Below are 17,869 nucleotides of genomic sequence, written 5' to 3'. Positions count from 1 at the left end.
AGTGCACTCGGACGACCCCGGTCAGGAAGACTTCTACCCTGTCACGTTAGGCGAGGATCCAGAGAAGGTCGATTTCCCCTCCAAGGAACGGCCGCTCACCACCTACTCTGGAATATATGGCGATGACTTCAAATACCCTATTCCTCCTCCTGGCATCTACCAAGGCGCTCCCGTACATTCCCAGCTTCCTTCCGAAGATTTTGCCAAGCGCGTATCGCTAGCCGAAACCACCGCCCCTTCGATCCGACCACCACCTTTTGCCCCCCGTCGCACTTTGTCTCAGAGCAGTACCCGCAGCGCATCAAGTACCCTCACCCACACCACCACGGGTTCGCACCAGATTCAAAAGGCGACGCGCTGGGTCATTGAATGACCCAACGCGCATTTGTAGATAATGTATCTCCTAGTATATTTATTGTTTCTTGGGAGTATGGGGGACCCCAAAACATGTGTCAGGTACACCTTTAGTTTCGTGTATGGTAGATGCGACGAAGACAATACATGGGAGCTGTGAAAGCTCAAAACAACATTGCATAATGTACAGTGCGTGAAAGAAAGAAAGGCGACATAAACCCTGATCTATACCAAGGAAAATCAGACCGGCTGGCTGGTTTACTCCTCACCCTCTGGCGTCGGGGTGCCAATGGAGGACATTGAGGGGGAAGGTATCTGGATTGCCTCTACCTCTTTCTCCTGAGCGATCGCAGCTTGATGTGCTACTCGTGCAAGCTCATAGTCCTCTTCGGGAGGTACTTCGACCGGTGGACTAGTCACTAACTGTTCGTCGCGATAGCCCAAAAGTTGCTCGCCGAACTCAACCATCCATGGATGGTCGAGAAGCTCTACGGCAGAAGGCCTTAACATAGGATCGATGGTGAGGCATTGCTTGATGAAACTAATGCCCAATTCGCTCAGTTGACCCGGCTCTGGAAGAGGAGGGTGTTGGGTTGCAACGCCGATGCGGAACATAATGGCCCTGGAGGCGAGCGAGGGTCAGATGCGATATATATCGATAGGATGGGAATGCACAGAGGACATACCATTCGTTATCTAGGTTGCTCCAGGGTTTCTTGCCCGTCGCGAACTCCAGAACCACACAACCCAAGGACCACACGTCCATAGCGCCGTGCCGGCCTCTCTTATCGTTCTTGATAACCTCGGGGGACATGTACATCGGTGTTCCTGTCAAACTGTTTACACCAAGGCCACCACCAAGTTGGCCTGCCGGTCCAAGAGGGCCTTCTGGAGCACGGCGAGACTTCTGCAGTGTGCGATTCTTGGCAAGGATCTTGGATGCGCCAAAGTCGACATACTTGATGACACCGCGATGGTCGAGAAGAATGTCTGGGTGGTGAGATTTAGTTTATATTCGATGAGGAAAACAAAGAAAACTGACTGTCGGGTTTGATATCACGATGCACGATGCCTTTGGAGTGCAGGTACGCAAGACCTTCAAGCATCTGCATGGTATAAAGCTGGATGATACTCTCGTCTTCAATCCGTCCGTGTTCAAGCAACGAAGCCAAACTGCCGCCCTGACAGTACTCTTCGAAAATGTAGACTTTGTCGCGGTGAACTTCGATGCCGTAGTACTCCACGACATTTGGATGATGCAGCAGCTCCATGACGCTCAGCTCGTCTCGGATCTGGGCGTAGAGGCTGGTGATCCCGGACGCTTCTTGGAACTTGATCTCCTTGACGGCCATCAAGGATCCCGAGTCAAGATTGACAGCGAGATACACAGAGCCGTACGCGCCAGCACCAATGAACCGCCGCTGCTGCCACCGAATGGATATGTTAGAACTGGAGGAAGCGAGGAAGACAAGCGACCGGTCTTCAGGTTTCTCGTCGTCCAGGACACGGCCGACAGCTCTTTGCTCAGCGCCAGCCTCAGCACGGGTAGAGTCCAAGTAGGATACCGCTCGGGATATCTTGTCCCAATAGACTCGCAAGTCGAGGTCGGTGTAAGCAAGGTGTACGCCTTTCAAAAGTTCTTCTTCATTGGCGGGAACGATGGCCGGCTCTTCTTCTGCTCGTCGGATGGAGGCTTGCTCCCGGAGAAGTTCGTCTTGTCTTTCCTTCTCTTTCTTCGCCACGAGGTTTGACCTGGCGCCCAGGATGTCGAAGTGACTGATGAGAAGAGTCATGCAACTGGCCACCTTTTGCCGAAGCATCTCGAATTGTTCATCATGCATCCGCAGGATATTATTCCGCCGTGTCCGATGCAGCGTAAATTCCAAAGCGTTGACTGCCCAACGAAAAGTTTTCCTATCGGTCGGGTCACAATCGTCGCAGATGAATGAAACCCACGAGATGGCCAATCTGATAAGAAGCCGGTCGAATTTATCCAAAGCTCCCCGCTCCATGTATTTCTGGGCATGTTGACCGTGTTCTGTTGCGAATAGGAACCAGTTCTCCAGAAGCTCCTGATACCCTTCAGAGTCGCGGAGGGAATTGCGGACGTGCGACACAGAGTCGACGATGGACTCTGCAAGCTTGTTCGTAGCTCGAGCAATTTTGCGCAGCTCGCGGTTGACTGCTGGCAAATGTGCCTGCTGTTCAATAAGGCAGGGAAGTGCAGAGAGCTGAGGTTCCAGTGCCTCCTCATCCTCATCAATGGGAAGGAAAATGTCGGTGAACTGCTGCTTGGCAAGCGCAAGCCGCCTTTGTGGACCTTCCGCAATCAAGCGAACCCGGTTATCCTTGAGCTCCAAGTCCAGCTTCGGAAGCTCAAGCATCAGGACAAGCCCATTCCAGAGGAATTGACTGCGTGGAGAGAGAACGAGGAGGTAGCCGATTCCCTCCTCGTCACTCCCATCATAGTCGGGATTCTCGAGAACGGGCAAGCCGTCGTCTGTCATGATTTCGTTGACATGGAACGATTCGAAGAGAATTCGCCTAATAGCTTCAGGCCGTTCGCGCAGGTAACTTGGAGCGACGATGTACGTGCCATCTTCCTCGTAGGTTTGTGTATAGACGAGAAAGTGATCCGAAGCGACGAGGTTCGATATAAAGGAGTCAAGCATAATGTTCTCGAGGTTATACTCGGCTGAGTTGCTGAACCTTTGAGTGAGCGCTCTGTCCGTTCCATCAGTGATGTCCATGGTGTAGGTTTAAGTGGGCATACCTCGCAAACCGTTGCAGCTTACGGTACCGCAACCGTACGTTGTCCAAAACTTTGCTGTACCATGAAACCTTCTGTTCCTCACTCATGCTGTCTCCCGAATCGCTTGAAAATGATGAGGTATGCCGATGTTTTATAGGCGAGTCGGTCACGAAGGGGACGCGAACCTGCGTCTCAAAGTAGTTGGCCACACGAACCATGAGCTTATTCGTCAATGCACTGCACGCCCCTTGTCAGCACTCCCAATCATGACCATTGTTAGCACGTACCAGACTTGCTCCGCCACAACGGCCGAGCCCCCAACGACGGTCATACTGACGTCGTTTAGAGTTGCCCATTGCGCCTCGAGGACATCAGTCTCCTTGAAGTAGATGCCTTTCACGCCGCTCTTGAGCTTCCAATGAATGAGTCTGAAAAAGACAGAAATCGCTTCTAAGATAGTAGAGTCATAGTCTTCGCTTATACATCGTGGCAGCGCCCACTTCCCACCGGGATCCGGGGACAGAAATGCTTCGTACTGGCGTTTCAGTGTACAAGCAAGCCCCAAGCTAAGCTTCAAATCTTCCGTGACCTGATCGATGATGAGGACCTCCGGTTCGCGAAGGCGTTGCACGTAGTCGAGCCGGACGCGCAATACGGCCTGAGCAAGCTTGGTGGGGAATGAGATAAGTGGAACAAGCTCGTTCTCGAAGGTTGGTAGATTCATCTCCTCAAACAGCAGCGCTAGATTGACCTGCGCATCACGGGCAGCGCCAATAAACGCGTGGACAGTAGTCAAGAAACCCTTCTCGAAAGTCTTCTGGATGGAATCCTCTTTGAGAACTCTTTCTACGAAGGTCGTGCTATCCGCCTTGTCGGCAGACCCGTTGGCCTCTGGATGCATTGGGAAATTAGTGATCGGGACTTCATTGCTGGTGTTGGGAGCTGTGACATCGAGCGTATCACTGCCCGTCCAGCGCTGCAGCAAGGCGATATGACGTCTCAGAGAGAGAAGTACAGTGGACCAAGTGTTCAGGGTATCGCAGCGGGACTGAAACGTTGGATGCATGGCCGGCGCCTTGTCCATATAGAAGGCTTTGAGGTTGGGATACAATGACTCGGCCGCATCTAGGCGGAGGAGGATGGCGTTGACGCGCTTAAGAGCTACCGTAGGGTCCTGCTCATCATCGCGAAGGCAAAAAGTGTTGATTTCTTGTATGACTGGGTCAACGATCCGTATTCGGCGTTCCTCCAAACGTTTGCGCTCTTCAACCTCCGAGCGGCCGGCGAACTTGGCGCGGAGACCGAGCCATATGTTGAGATGGGGATTGTTCTGCTCTTCCGAGGACGATTCAAGGGCGACGGCGATACGCGTCTTCTCGGATCTAAGCACGTCGCCGTCTAGCACGGAGGCAAGCATAGTCTGCCATTCGAGCCGCTCGCGCTCCTGTGCGGTCTCTGGGAGGGCGGCGTCCAGATCGAGGCCATGAGAGGGGTGGCCATCGATGGAGTCTGAAAGGATGGATGGGCGGGGGTCTTCGTCATCACTGTCGCCCGCGTCTGTGAGCTGGCCAAGACCGCGGTGAAAGTAATTACTATCTGGGTCGTTATGTAGGTCATCGTCTAGAGCGGGATCTGCCGACCTATATCTGCGGACAAACTGGGAATATATGTCTGAGTACTGGGGTGCGCCTGGTGTGATGGCGTAGGGAGAGGGCTTCTGACTCCTCGGAGTCTTGGTTGATCTGCGAATGGTGGGAGGGATAGATAAACGGTTCGAGGAGAGCGATCGCGTGGGAACGGGGGGCTGGTCCCAGTCCGCGTCCTCGTCTTCGTTCGCTTCCTGCTCCGTGAGGGAGAAAAGCGTTGGTTGGTGTCTCCGCATCTTCCTCTCTAAAATGCTGGCGGTGGAACCGGAAGGCAATAGGTGATCACGATCCTAATGCTCTCTTCTTCCACGTGATCACCTGCTTGGTGACCTCATACATTGAGCCTGCCCGTCGTCAGTCGTCGGACTCTTTTCTTCCCTAATCAAGAACACTATTTCCTGCTGTCTTCCAGGAACGCGGTGCGCGTTAATCAGCTGCCACCATGGGTATCGTCGAGAAAGTGAGTTGAGAAATAAACATACATTCGAGAGTCCTGCGACTGATCATGTCGTGACGCGGATACAAAGATCAAAGAGATCGAGGGTGAGATGACCGATTGAACATTATGTGATCTTCACTGAGCGAGTCTCCCTAACTCAGAGGAGATGGCGAGGAGTAAGTTGCATTTTAAGCTCGTATGCAAGAGTTCCGACATACAACTACGTTTGAAGCCCAGAAGAACAAGGTAGCCATTTATACTGTACCCTCACGTCCACCGACTCAGCCATCCCTTGGCAACTAGGCCACTGAGTACCATCTGGGTCTCCTCAAGGCCAAGCTTGCTCGCTATCGAGCGCAGCTCCTCGAGCCTGCCAGCAAGTCTGGACCTGCTGGCGTAGGATTTGACGTCCAAAAGTCCGGCGATGCTCGTGTCGCGCTGATAGGGTTCCCGTCCGTTGGCAAGGTTGGCTGAATCCTTCAACGGTTGAAACCGACTTAACATTCGCGGGATTAGTCGACGCTTTTGAGCAAAGCTACCAATACCGCGTCCGAAACTGCGGCCTATGAGTTCACGACACTAACGGTGAGTATGATTTTTGAAGCGTATATCCATCTAAGACTTAGTTGCGTAGGCAATTCCAGGCGTTATTGAATACCAGGGCGCTCGCATTCAGCTTCTCGATCTCCCAGGTATTGTCGAGGGTGCCAGTCAAGGTGGGTTCTTTGCTGGCTTAGGGTACTCAAAGCCCTCATCATTTCTCTCAGGTCGTGGACGAGGACGACAAGTGGTCGCAAGTAACATCGAGATCTCCTCTTCACTCTTGACTCAGTGGCTAATCTAAGCGTTATCTAGCTGCCAAGACCGCAGACGTGATCCTCGTCATGCTGGATGCAACCAAGTCAGAAGAGCAGCGCACGTTACTTGAGCATGAACTCGATGCTGTGGGCATCCGACTTAACAAGCGAAGACCAGACGTCGTATTCAAGCGTAAAACGACTGGCGGCGTGAGTGGATCGATCCTTCAAACATATTGCCCACTGAGATGATTCAATATGTAGATAACGGTATGTAGCAAAGTCTTTGAAACACGATGTTTTGGTTCGATACGGCTCAACAGCTCAACACCACCGTCAAGCTGACCAAAACCGATGAGAAGACGATCCGTACCATCTTGGCCAGCTGTAGCTAGATCATTATCCCTCTACCAACGTCGCGCTGAAAAATCACAGATAAGCTTCACAATTGTGATGTGATGATTCGTGAGGATGTACGTTTTATCTTCGTAGCGGCGGCCAGGGTGGAAGCTAAATAGTAAAATAGATCACCACGGACGAATTTATCGACGTGCTTATTGGTATGTCTCCGACTTACAGGACCCATACGAATCGGCTGACGAGTGTTTGCAGGAACGCGGAAATACATTCCATGTCTCTGTAAGATATCACAATGTTCCTTTAGATCTCATCAACCTCATCTTTGGTGACTCGAATTTAGACGTGTATAACAAGATTGACGCGATCAGCTTGGAACAAGCATGTAGCCATTTTGAAGAACATCCAGTATTGACACTAACTTACATACAAGGTCGACAAGCTCGCACGAACGGATCATACCGTTGTTATCAGCTGTGAACTGGATTTGAAGTAAAAACTCTTTCCCTTCAGCAGTGTTCCGTGTCTGACTGATGATCAGTTTGGACTACCTTATTGATCGCATCTGGGAGAGCCTAGGGCTAGTGAAGGTGTACACCAAGAAACGAGGTGTTCGTCCGGACCTGTCAGACCCGGTTTGCTTACGGAAAGGCGCGACTGTCGAGGTATGGGGTCTGTCGGCCTGATCGTTAAGCCGAGCGTTCACGCGATTATCCAAAGGACGTGTGTATCGGCATCCATAGGTCCCTGGCCGCGAACTTCCGATATGGTTTAGTATGGTCAGTCGGTCACTTCCGCACCCTTCGCCTCGATCCTCGTTGCTGATTGTTCATTTGTAGGGTAAGGATCTAACCCTGATGCCGTGAGGGCATACTTATGGTAGTAGCATTGACAATCATCTATTCTCAGGGTCGTTCTTCCAAGTTCTCGCCGCATGCACAGAAAGTGAGCTTGAATCATCAAGTCCAAGACGAAGATGTTGTTTCAAGTAAGTCTATATTTATTGTCTGGATGTATCGAGTTTCATTGAGTTTCGATAGTATTTACAAAGTGATGCCTGTAAAATGGAGGGATGAAGCATACCTTGGATTCATGATCATGAAGATAGATCTAGTAAATGTATGGATGTTATGCTATACCACCGCCCTCTGGCGATAGCCCTTGACGAGCCCTTGACAATCTGGCTGCGATAGTGGGTTGAAACGTTGAAGTGTGAGCGCGTGTGTTCCGCACGGGTCGGAGTTTTCGTGCATCTCTCCGCGGGTGTCATCAATCGCGGCACGTAAGTCCAGTAGGTAACGCATCACTGCATAACGCAAGTCCAAAGAGGATGGCGCCGAATCGTTTCACCACCACATATAAGGTGATATCGCCAGCCGGGGCTTGGGTTTCCTGACTCGACGCCCGTTCGCTCTTAATCCAACGTCAAGAGGATACCCACAATGTCTAGTGCTAGCACACCATCTTCATCGACGGAATTCATCTTCCTCGGCACCGGCACCTCGTCGAGTATACCTCATCTAGACTGTCTCACAGCACCTCCCAACAAACGCCCGTGCAAGACCTGTTTGTCTACTCTTACACCCGAGGGCAAGCACAATATACGCAGGAATACATCGGCCGTGCTTCGAGTTCCAGCGAAGGACGGGCAGAAGCTGTGAGTCAAGAAATTTAGCTTTCGCACATATCACATCATCCCCTCTTGAATATTCGGCTGACATACTCTAGGACGGTCGTCGTAGACGTTGGAAAGAACTTTCAAGCTGCTGCCTGCGAGTGGTTCCCTAAGTATGGCCTTCGACGAATAGACGCTGTGCTTATCACCCATGCCCATGCTGATGGTGAGTCTTGAGCAAAATCTTTTATCTGTCATAGTTATTAAACCCATTTCGTTAGCTATGAATGGTCTGGACGATCTGCGAGGTACGAAAGCACGTTCATCTGTCATAGAAGAAGTCATTCAATGCGTCATCGCGCCAATCAGGTTGGACCTTGGGAGGCGCAATCCAGAAGCACGTCGATGTCTATATCTCTCAGTCGACATTCAAGGAAGTCCAGCGCGCCTTTCCTTATCTTGTCTCGAAAGAGTTTGCTTCTGGCGGAGGTGATGTCCGTGAATATGCACGCCTTGTGTTTCATGCGACGTACTAACTTTTCTTAGGTCCCTGAATTCGTCTGGCATATCTTCGAGGACAAGGTTCCATTCGAGATCGGAGACTCCGGCATATCGGTAACACCAATATCGGGTGAGATAGAAGCAGCATGCGACGCACCATTTTGTTCTGAGCTCTCATCCATTCAGTGCACCATGGCCGCCTATTCTCGACAAGCTCGACTCCACCTCCTGCTTTCACGCCCACCCCAGCCGTCTCGCAGCCGGGCACTCCTGCTGAATCAGAGCAGACTTCTCCCACTTCTCCCGTTCGGCCGCTCCCAGAGCTTCGCGCCAACGGAGTCAAATCCAAGATCCATCCTTTGATCGCGTTTGGGTTTATCATCCAGCGGTCCATCGTCTACATCTCGGACGTGTCTCTCATCCCTGATGAAACCTGGGCTGTCTTGGAGCGTGAAGTGACGACCAAGTCGGTATTTATCGTTGACTGCCTCCGGCTGGAGGCGCATACGTCGCACTACGGGCTAGGAGAAGCCCTCGCATCGATCCGTAGGTTTGGCGCCCCGCGGAACTATATGACTGGATTCAGCCACAATATTACTCACGACGAGTTTGTGACCATGAGCAAGGCTGCGGGGGGCGATCAATTTCGCGAGGAAGAACTGACGGCCACCGAGAAAAAGGGCTTGGAGGTGATCAAAGATGGAACGCCGGTATGGGTGCGACCTGCACACGATGGGCTTAGGGTGCTCGTGTCGAGTGAAGGGGTGGTAGAAGACGACACGTACGGCCGATAGACCGGCCGCCAGGATGCAGCGTGGCATCTGTTTAGATTCTGCGTGGCGCAGAATTGAAGTGATCATGATATTGGATGCAGATACATGTAGCACGGGGTACATTATCATAGAAAGGTTAATGCAAAGCCGATAGAAAGCATAGCTGTTCTTGGAACGAAGACGTAAACGCGAAGGAAGATCTAGAGGGGTCGGTCTGTCGGGAGCAGTACGCGGTCATCTGCTCAGGGGAATGCGGGGTTGGATCACGCTATGTGGCTTACATGAAATAAATATCCGAGGGGCCACATAAGACTTGCCGACGCTCTACAGGGCCCAGCTGCTTCCATCCCCCTCCCCCGTTTTGCGCCCTTGCTTCGACTCACAACCATCAGTCTCTTCTAAGCAAAACGACACCTTCTTAGTATTCTACTCACCAGCCGGGATCGTTGCCCATGAAGTTTTTCAGCCAGTCCTTCCTGTATGAGTAAGTCACATTTTTTCTCATTTATTGGAAAGTACGTCCCAGGTGGCGGTACTCAATTTCGGCACGCGCCCCTCTTCCTCTTACCAGCGATCCCTGGTCTATCGTGTCGCTCGCGTTCTTCCTGCGGTACCCGAACCCTTACGCTGCGCATGTTCTCTCCTGCGACGTAATTTCTCGGCAGCAAACGGAATCTGGCTCGCTCGTGACGACTCGGCTCATCCTCAAGCGCGGTGCTCTTCCCAGATGGGCCCCTCAGGGTATCATCTCCAAGACGGAATCGTGGGTCATTGAGGAGAGTGAGGTGGATCCTTTTGGCAAGGAGGTGCGTTGCAGCACGAAGAACCTCGACCATGTGAAGGTGCTGCAAGTTGAGGAAAGGCAGCATTTCCGCCAGGCCGAGAACGGGTAAGCAAATTTGCCCTGTGCTATCCTACTGTTTATTGACCGTGTCATTCTTCTTTAGGGGAACTTTGCAGACTACGGAAGCCTATATTACTTCCAAGTTCGGCTGGGGTTTGACCAAGAGGATTGAGAGCCATGGCCTCGCGCGGTTTAAGACACACATCCAACGAGTGAGTTCTGCGTGTGACATTATAATGTATGAGACAAGAACGCTAAATCTCGTGTTTTAGTCCCGGGAGGGCGTCTCTCTCATCGTTAATCTCTTGCGCCAAGCAAGACAACAACCCATGGCACTAGGGTCATATATGGGCAATTTGCGCTCTGACCTCGCGGAGAATCCCATCCCTCATTCCTCGGCTTCTCTGCACTGCGAGGATGATGAGCACAATGTGGACGATCAAGCCTCACAACCTCAAAATAACTCATGGGTGAGCAAATTCTGGGGGCCGTAGCTGATGCTTTCACTTGGTGCACCGCTCCGTTATTTCTGTCTTGTCGTTTTCCGTCTTGGTGATCATTCTAGTAGCTCACTTCACATACCTCCACTGACTTATCCACGCATTGCACTGCTCCATAATTGTATCATTAGTTGCCAGTAAACTACCACATATCCAATAACACACTCCCCCTGATTTCCTCCGTCGGCATGGCTTTCAGCCATGCTGTGAGCAATCGCGGAGATGATAGTTTCCAATTTACACCTAGTTCTCAGCTGTTATCGCGCTCTTGAGAACCGTCAGCTGATCGAACCGCTTGAAGGACAACTGAGAGCAAGGCGCTTGTTCATGATCTTACTTCCCGCCGTGGTGGCCTGACGCAACCAAGGAAGTAGCACGCGCGCCTGAGCGGGCGAACATGTACTTCCCCACATCAGCCGCAAAACAGCTATCCACTGCGCCTGCACTCCCTGATGTATTCCCGGAGCCCATCATCGGCCTTGAGGAAAGCCCAAGAAAGTCGCTGTTCTGTGCGGTTACGAACGATGCGCTCTCCGTCTGGCGAGTTCGAGTGAGTCTCAGGAACTTACCTCGCATTCAACGAATTTCCGGTCATGTCCTGACGCGTTGTTTATCTCTTGAGCCCCCAGCAATCCTTGCCCACTTTGCCAGGACGCCTGCTTCCGTAGTAGAACATGGCGATAATGTGGGCGCGACATGGGCACCCGACGGGAGTCGGATTGTCATTCAGGTGTGTTTCATGCAACTTATCCTCGTCCGCGAGAGTCACACATCTCCTCCGAAAGACATCCAAGTCATTTCTGGTGCTAGTCACGATTGATTACGTCCCAGAGACCTCGGCGTACCAGCCTCCAGATCTACCACAGGGGACACAACACAACTTTCTGACAGGGGCGGGTGAGGGCATCCCCTTCCAATCCCTCAGTCTTGCCTTCGAGGGCGTTATACGTGCTGAGGGCCAGATTCTCTGGTTGGCATTCATCGTCTTGAATATATGCGCGGAAGCTGATGATCTGTAGCGTCTCGCCTCGCAAGCATTATCTTGTATTCTCGACGAGAAGCCCGCCAGCCGTTCAGCGTATACCCTGGCCGATATACGACGAGAATGGTGAAGAGGATGCGAATCATGCTATACAAGGATACGGAACATGGGTTTTAGCCGAACAAGATCTATCCTGGTTAGTTGAACCAGAGAGTGAGTCCGCCCTTGTCGTATGCTTGGTCCGACACATCTCATGAGGCCCAGTCACTATCTCGAAGCTACGGCACATATCCGGCGACGTGGAAGCGTGGGTTACGTCGGACGGCCGAGCATACTTCGTTCAGCTTGTAGAGTACGCAGACTCCGCAGGTGGCTCTCGCAGCGGCCTAGAGGTACGTTTGTACACGTCCAATCTGATGGAATGAGTGATTGAATGGTACCTTCAGAGTACATCGAGTGTGCACTTTAGCTCTCGGACATCGAATGAAAGCTCTGGCTTGCACCGCTGGCAAGGCACCTGTGTACATAACTACGAGTTTCCTCGCTGGGTCCAGAAGCAGCGACATGTCGAAGAGGGCCAACCGGGATACGAGAGAGCCTATGCTGAACCTCGACGAGCCGTTGATATTGCGGTCAACTCCAGGTACTCCCTCATCGCCGTAGGCACTCAGAGGTAAATCCTCCTATGTCTTAAACCCGTGCGATGCACCTCAGAAGTGACCTGACAGCGGTGCGGTCGAGCTGACGAGTTTTCCAACACAAGAGCGACCGACGCCTCAGCCACAGGTATTGTCCCAGCCTAACCCTCACAATAGACCAACGGGACCCGTCTCAGCTATGCAGTGGAGCTCGGATGGCTACGTCCTAGCTGTGGGTTGGAGACACGGCTGGGCAACCTTCAGCGTAGGGGGCCGGTGTTTAGCGTCTAGCCTTGGCATTGTCGACAACTTGGACTCGGAAAAGTAAGTGTACTGGACAGCAGGGCAACATCTTTAGCTGAATGTTACATTCAGGTTTGAAGATACTTTTATGCTCGGAATTAGGGACCTCGTAAATTTAACTCCCTTTTTTCTTCAAGGAAAGTTGCATGACTGAGATCAACAGTTTTGGGCGCCAGGAAATTTCGAACTTGTGGTATTGACACATCCAGTAGAGAATAGTGAGCGCAGCTACTGTTGTACCAAGCCGCTGATACTAATATCGGACCAGAGACCGAAGGGCAGATATTTATCATACCGTTTGCCAAAAGTGCTACGACGTGCCAGTTGTCTCCTGACAACACACAGCATGCGTTTCTGCTGCTCGATGATCGTGCTTTAGTATACCGTGGAGCAGATCAACCAGACATGAGTGTCATCAATCCCGAGTCAGATGTCTGGCAGCACGTCAAGGTGCGCATACATTCACATAAAAAACCAACAAGCACCTTGATAAAACTTGAGTAGATACCTCAGGCATATCTAGCGACGAACTGGCCTATACGCTACTCGGCATTAAGTTCCGATGGTCGTTTGATTGCATTTGCTGGCCGGCGAGGGCTAGTACATTACAGCTCTGCATCAGGAAGGTGGAAACTGTTCGCAAATGTCACTCAGGAGCAGGCTTTTTGCGTAAAGGGGGGTCTTCTATGGTTCCACCATGTGTTGATTGCTGCAGTGGAGATTTCGAAATCATACCAGGTATTCTCTCTTTTCTTGGGTTTACGATGACCCATCTGATGCGCTACTACTCTAGATACGGCTATATTCGAGAGATATGGAGCTCAGCAATCAAAATGTTCTCTACCGTGAAGTTGTCACTTCGCCTGTTGTCACGCTCTCCCTTGTGGACAACTCGTTGCTGGTTTATACAGCTGAGAACATGCTGATACACTACCTCATTGTACCCACTGCCGATACTATCAAGCTTCATTTATGTGGAAGTATCTCGTTCAACGGCATTATCGCTTCGCCTAGTGCTGTCTCAGCCGTGAGCTGGATGATCCCAAGTGCTCAGAAACGTAAGGCCGAATACTTGCGTGGGCTTTGTGCGCCAATTATTGAACTTCATGTTTAGACATCGGCGACCCTGTGGACGATTTGGCCGTCGCCACCGTATTGATGATGATTGGAGGGCAGCTCATTCTTCTCCGTCCTCGCAAGGTAAGTATCGTCATCTGTGTGCGCATCCAAGTATATTGCTCAATGACATGTAGGCTGGTAACCAAGAGGTCAAATATGACATGCAAATATTCGCCGAACGCATCGAGTTTTGTTGGATACATCTACACGGCATCGGTTCCCTCGAGAACTCACTGTGGGGATACGACGGACACGGCATCAGGGTCTGGCTGAATGCACTTACGATTGAGTCTACCTCGGCTGGGGCACATGAGAGTGTTAAGGAGAGTGTCTTCATCCCATTGGAGTTTTATCCGCTGTGTAAGTGTCTCGCTGAATTGATCTGAATCAGAACTAAGCGTACATTAGCTGTCCTTATGGACAAAGGAATTATCATCGGTGCAGAGCACGAAGCTGCTGCCCGGGCTAATCTACCTTTCGTCATGTTTCGGCATGCTACAAGCGTAAGCTGTCGAACGTCCCGAAACCACTTGTCTCTAACATCACCCATATCACAGTCCCACATGTTCATCCATCATATCCTTCGATATCACCTCGAAGCAGGGCAGGTTCGTGAAGCAGTTGATCTGGCGACGCATTACCAGAATCTGGTTTACTTTGCGCACGCTTTGGAAATCCTTCTGCATTACATTGTCGAGTCCGAATTCTCATCCAACGACGAAGATGAAGAACCCAAAGAAGGCTCCGCATTGACGGCTGTCGTTGAATTTCTGGATCATTTCGATGCTGCGCTGGACGTAGTCGTTGGATGTGCTAGAAAGACGGAAGTCAGCAGGTGGAAGCGGCTTTTCAATATCGTCGGCAATCCCCAAGAGTTATTTGAGGTGCGCTGGACTTGTCGAGTTTCCTTTCGCCTTCTCCATATGATACCTTCCAGACTTGTTTGGCATCGAAGAGGCTGAAGACCGCAGGTTCTTATCTGTTAATTCTGCACAATCTTCAGCCGCTGGATGAGAAGAATGAAGACGCTGTCAAGCTGCTCCGCCTTGCCGTGCAAGAGCAGGAGTGGCAGCTGTGCCGGGAGCTGTTGCGCTTTTTGCGTTCCGTCGATGATAGCGGCAAAGTTCTCCAACATGCATTGAGAGAAAGCAACTTGGTCGATACCGATGATCTTTGATCGTCTCGATTCTTGAAAGTGAGCGCTGTAGACAATCCATTCGACCCAGGCTTGGAATTCTGTAAAATATGTGACCATGCTATCGTTGCCTAATACCTTGCAATCTTGATTGTATTCAGCACATTTCCCTTTGATAGAAGCAGTGCTATCTGGGCTTCGCCTACTTCCTTGACCATACTAAGAACCTGTCAAGGTACAAAAACCATATGTATTGAGAGGACTGCCTCCGCACCGGCTGTAATTAAGGGATTTCACCTGATCGTTCCTTCGGATCTAAGTCTCCTGTTGCATAAGACGTCCGTCAAGCTCGGTGTTTGAAGCTTTCCATCTGTGCGTTCACTAACACCTCTCAGAGGACGGGGCACCATGATTGCCGTCCTTTCGCGACGTTCTTGTGCCTCACTCACGCGACGTTTGCAGAGCTTTTCCACCATGACATCTTCAGGGGTCATCACTATCTCTTACCCAACTCTGGTCTCCTCCCCGCTGTCCCTTGAACGCGAAATCGGTAACACGCAGCTCCCTCAAGAGTATTCTAAACACACATTGACTTTTCGTGGTACTTTCCAGAGCAAGCCTTTGGATCCCACCCTCAAGCTCTTGGTATAATCCTGGTCAAAGACTTACCTGCTGCCTATAACTCGCAAAGGGAGAACCTCCTTCGATTGGCTCATACATTTGCCAATCTCGATGAAGGTATCAGAGAGAAATACACAGACCCAAGGACTTCTTACAGGCAAGTTTACGGTTTCAGACGAACTTATGTAACTGATACCATCCCTAGTTTCGGATGGTCTCATGGCAAAGTACAGTTGAACTGGCTTCCTCCGTGCTCCTTGCTTATATGATTTGCTACTTAGGAAATTATGAATGGCAAGCCAGGCACGCTCACCCCTCAATCACGGCAAGCATAAGCTGATAACTGAGTTTCATGAAGATACGCTCAAGGGCTCCTACTATGCCAACCCTGTAGTAGACACACCAGATGTCGCTTCTCAGCTGAAGGAGGAGTATCGCGAATATTACGGAAACAATATATGTACGTGGAATGATAGGTTCTTGCCAATGCAGCTAAAGTGAGTGGTCCGATATGTAGGGCCGAGTGCGGATGAGCCATCGATTGGCGGGTTTGAAGCTGCTTTCAAAGATCTTGGTCGGTAAGTCTCGAATTCATAACAATTCATTGCCCAACCGTGATCTTCATTGTTACCAGCTTTGTGTTTAAGGTGGGCTGCGAGATCGCCGCAGCCTGTCAACCATTTGGTCTGTCGCTTCCTTGGTGACTCTTCGGGCTTGGCTCACCATCCAGCTCTCCAAAACAGTGGCCAAAAACCTGTCCGACAAGTCCATTTCCCTGCCTCAGCTCATAAGCACCTCTCAAACTACCAAGGCTCGCTTACTTCATTACTTCCCCCCAACCTCCGACGTTCGCGACGATGGACCAGTGGATAGTTGGTGCGGCTTCCATCTAGACCACTCCCTGTTGACCGGCTTGTGCTCAGTAAGGAACTTACTTATATTGATCGTGAAATATCCATTGGCACTCATACTTATTGACAACCCATAGGCTATGTTCCTGAAGCAGGGAAATGTCTCAAATGCGCCTATTGCTATCTCATCACCTTCCCCAGAGTCCGGCCTCTACATCAAAACTCGGGGAGGTGAGTTGACAAAGGTGTCTATCCCGCCAGATTGCCTAGCATTCCAGACCGGAGAGGCGCTCGAGCTGGTGACTGATGGCAGACTGCGAGCGACGCCTCACTGCGTTCGCGTTGGCTCTGGCAAAGACATGCAGAGTATCTCCCGCGAGACATTTGCATTGTTCATGCAGCCCAACACAGATCAACGCATCTCCTCCACAGAGACCTTTGGTCAGTTTAGTAAACGGATTTTAGCTGAACACTACGACAAGCCGTCGGCTATGTAGTTCTAACATACTGGGTTCACTTCCAGCTACTGCTGTAGATTTCTAGGAACCGTGAGCGCATCTCATCCATTAAGTCAATTGGACGCATATCTATGAAGACATTCGTAGATGTATGTATTATTATTATGATATATGCGTATGATACAGGTGCCACTAAGCATGGAAACACTGAAAGTCCTTGAGTAGATTAGGGGTTGACCATAGGCTTAGATTGCGAAGGGGTAGAACCAGATCGTCGATGAGTCGCCGAGGGCAAAACAGACATCACAGCTGCTGTTAAGCCAGTCCTCTTCGCTGTAGGGGACCTTTCTATCTTGCCTTCGCTGCTTCGTCTGCTATTTCGCCGAGAGCTTGGTGATGACCGGGGTTCCTCCTGGTCAGAGATCACGCTCCAGTCCTCGCTAGGAGTTTTGCGGTGAGAGCCACGGGAGCTTCTGTGGGATCTGGAGAGAGAGCGATCCATCAACGACTGAGAAGGTTGGGGGAATTGCTCTTGGTCTGGAGATTCAACGTTCGGCTCGTCGTCTAGGGTTCGGTCTGCGGTCCGCTTGATCAAAGAACGTGCATAATCTAGGTCTCGATAAATAGCTTCTATAGCTGTCGCCACGCCGTTTTCCTGTAGGGCAGTGTTCATGAAAGATACCAATGGACAGGAGAGCAGCACTGACCGAACGAATTTGTTCCCCAATTATTCTTGCTCGATCAATTTGCTTGATATCAGTGGTGGCAGAGGTGAGTGCATCTGTCAAGGCCTCTACGGTAAGCTTGCGAACTCCGGTGCCAATCCCAAGAGCTTCAACTCGGTCAGCCCAGAAAAATTGATCTCCGAAGAAAGGCCTGATGATAGTTGGTTTTCCAGCTACAAAGTGTTGTTAGACATTATCCGGAAAGCGCCAAAGTCACGAACCTCTCAGACTAGCACCTGTTGTCCCGGCTCCACCATGGTGACAAACAGCATCAATTCGTTGGAACAGCCAGTCGTGAGGAATAGATGATATGGAATAGATCTGAGGAGGGAGAGGTTCTTTAGGTTCGGAAGCCTCTGCAGTCTTCGTGTGAAGTCGGTCGGACCACCCCTTGGAAAGAATGGCATAGACGCCACTTCGAACGACTGCCTCGATGACGCAACGTGTCATGGCCTGAGG

General features: G+C 51.0%; 6 protein-coding genes across 6 annotated transcripts; 4 read left to right on the top strand and 2 right to left on the bottom strand.

Moving 5' to 3' along the window:
• Window positions 1-2: 2 nt before the first annotated feature.
• CONPUDRAFT_141011 (kinase) lies at window positions 3-4,995 on the bottom strand. The gene is made up of 5 exons (XM_007765078.1): window positions 3,394-4,995; window positions 3,128-3,343; window positions 1,397-3,078; window positions 1,041-1,344; window positions 3-976 (listed from the first exon to the last, which is right to left on the bottom strand). The coding sequence occupies exons 1-5, from the start codon at window positions 4,986-4,988 to the stop codon at window positions 613-615; spliced, it is 4,161 nt and encodes a 1,386-aa protein (XP_007763268.1). The 5' UTR covers window positions 4,989-4,995; the 3' UTR covers window positions 3-612.
• A 100-nt stretch (window positions 4,996-5,095) lies between these two features.
• On the top strand, window positions 5,096-9,383 carry CONPUDRAFT_78806 (developmentally regulated GTP-binding protein). The gene is made up of 22 exons (XM_007764573.1): window positions 5,096-5,212; window positions 5,429-5,437; window positions 5,495-5,656; window positions 5,708-5,776; window positions 5,826-5,907; window positions 5,959-5,988; window positions 6,047-6,198; window positions 6,312-6,375; window positions 6,424-6,461; window positions 6,515-6,548; window positions 6,601-6,627; window positions 6,689-6,726; window positions 6,779-6,837; window positions 6,887-7,010; window positions 7,066-7,128; window positions 7,255-7,333; window positions 7,386-8,002; window positions 8,074-8,186; window positions 8,242-8,268; window positions 8,330-8,458; window positions 8,511-8,591; window positions 8,648-9,383. The coding sequence occupies exons 1-17, from the start codon at window positions 5,195-5,197 to the stop codon at window positions 7,397-7,399; spliced, it is 1,062 nt and encodes a 353-aa protein (XP_007762763.1). The 5' UTR covers window positions 5,096-5,194; the 3' UTR covers window positions 7,400-8,002; window positions 8,074-8,186; window positions 8,242-8,268; window positions 8,330-8,458; window positions 8,511-8,591; window positions 8,648-9,383.
• Window positions 9,384-9,583: 200 nt separating this feature from the next.
• CONPUDRAFT_78804 (MSF1-domain-containing protein) lies at window positions 9,584-10,820 on the top strand. Its single transcript, XM_007764572.1, has 4 exons — window positions 9,584-9,718; window positions 9,806-10,123; window positions 10,182-10,290; window positions 10,351-10,820. The coding sequence occupies exons 1-4, from the start codon at window positions 9,687-9,689 to the stop codon at window positions 10,570-10,572; spliced, it is 681 nt and encodes a 226-aa protein (XP_007762762.1). The 5' UTR covers window positions 9,584-9,686; the 3' UTR covers window positions 10,573-10,820.
• A 58-nt stretch (window positions 10,821-10,878) lies between these two features.
• CONPUDRAFT_114797 (RIC1-domain-containing protein) lies at window positions 10,879-14,917 on the top strand. Its single transcript, XM_007765077.1, has 17 exons — window positions 10,879-11,128; window positions 11,201-11,308; window positions 11,364-11,548; window positions 11,598-11,773; window positions 11,825-11,952; window positions 12,007-12,233; window positions 12,289-12,522; window positions 12,574-12,610; window positions 12,665-12,719; window positions 12,770-12,951; window positions 13,006-13,239; window positions 13,295-13,559; window positions 13,616-13,701; window positions 13,755-13,980; window positions 14,029-14,123; window positions 14,178-14,504; window positions 14,558-14,917. Exons 1-17 carry the CDS (start codon window positions 10,976-10,978, stop codon window positions 14,795-14,797), a joined length of 2,958 nt encoding a protein of 985 aa, XP_007763267.1. The 5' UTR covers window positions 10,879-10,975; the 3' UTR covers window positions 14,798-14,917.
• Window positions 14,918-15,229: 312 nt separating this feature from the next.
• Window positions 15,230-16,724, top strand: CONPUDRAFT_86427 (Clavaminate synthase-like protein; the record flags this gene model as incomplete). The annotated part of the gene is made up of 9 exons (XM_007765055.1): window positions 15,230-15,305; window positions 15,368-15,533; window positions 15,582-15,603; window positions 15,658-15,679; window positions 15,735-15,836; window positions 15,894-15,954; window positions 16,011-16,060; window positions 16,120-16,298; window positions 16,365-16,724. 9 exons carry the CDS (start codon window positions 15,230-15,232, stop codon window positions 16,722-16,724), a joined length of 1,038 nt encoding a protein of 345 aa, XP_007763245.1.
• A 187-nt stretch (window positions 16,725-16,911) lies between these two features.
• CONPUDRAFT_68972 (glycosyltransferase family 1 protein) lies at window positions 16,912-17,860 on the bottom strand (the record flags this gene model as incomplete). The annotated part of the gene is made up of 3 exons (XM_007764497.1): window positions 16,912-17,340; window positions 17,393-17,583; window positions 17,632-17,860. The coding sequence occupies 3 exons, from the start codon at window positions 17,858-17,860 to the stop codon at window positions 16,912-16,914; spliced, it is 849 nt and encodes a 282-aa protein (XP_007762687.1).
• Between the last annotated feature and the right edge of the window lie 9 nt (window positions 17,861-17,869).

Source organism: Coniophora puteana (assembly GCF_000271625.1).
Source record: "Coniophora puteana RWD-64-598 SS2 unplaced genomic scaffold CONPUscaffold_1, whole genome shotgun sequence".
Classification (NCBI taxonomy): Eukaryota; Fungi; Basidiomycota; class Agaricomycetes; order Boletales; family Coniophoraceae; genus Coniophora; species Coniophora puteana.
Note: the sequence above shows the minus strand (reverse complement) of the source record. Positions and strands in the feature narration are given on the sequence as shown.

Excerpts from the sequence above, each read along its gene's own strand:
- CONPUDRAFT_141011 (XM_007765078.1), bottom strand. The coding sequence starts at position 4,988 with ATGCGGAGACACCAACCAACGCTTTTCTCCCTCACGGAGCAGGAAGCG. Across the intron at positions 1,345-1,396 it reads TCGTGATATCAAACCCGACA|ACATTCTTCTCGACCATCGC; the intron begins GTCAGTTTTCTT and ends CTCACCACCCAG. Across the intron at positions 977-1,040 it reads AGCAACCTAGATAACGAATG|GGCCATTATGTTCCGCATCG; the intron begins GTATGTCCTCTG and ends GCTCGCCTCCAG.
- CONPUDRAFT_114797 (XM_007765077.1), top strand. The coding sequence starts at position 10,976 with ATGTACTTCCCCACATCAGCCGCAAAACAGCTATCCACTGCGCCTGCA. Across the intron at positions 11,774-11,824 it reads CTGGTTAGTTGAACCAGAGA|TCACTATCTCGAAGCTACGG; the intron begins GTGAGTCCGCCC and ends CATGAGGCCCAG. Across the intron at positions 14,124-14,177 it reads TGTTTCGGCATGCTACAAGC|TCCCACATGTTCATCCATCA; the intron begins GTAAGCTGTCGA and ends CCCATATCACAG.
- CONPUDRAFT_78806 (XM_007764573.1), top strand. Across the intron at positions 6,376-6,423 it reads CCGTACCATCTTGGCCAGCT|ATAAGCTTCACAATTGTGAT; the intron begins GTAGCTAGATCA and ends GAAAAATCACAG. Across the intron at positions 6,462-6,514 it reads ATGTGATGATTCGTGAGGAT|ATCACCACGGACGAATTTAT; the intron begins GTACGTTTTATC and ends ATAGTAAAATAG.
- CONPUDRAFT_78804 (XM_007764572.1), top strand. The coding sequence starts at position 9,687 with ATGAAGTTTTTCAGCCAGTCCTTCCTGTATGA. Across the intron at positions 9,719-9,805 it reads AGCCAGTCCTTCCTGTATGA|CGATCCCTGGTCTATCGTGT; the intron begins GTAAGTCACATT and ends TCCTCTTACCAG. Across the intron at positions 10,124-10,181 it reads TTCCGCCAGGCCGAGAACGG|GGGAACTTTGCAGACTACGG; the intron begins GTAAGCAAATTT and ends ATTCTTCTTTAG.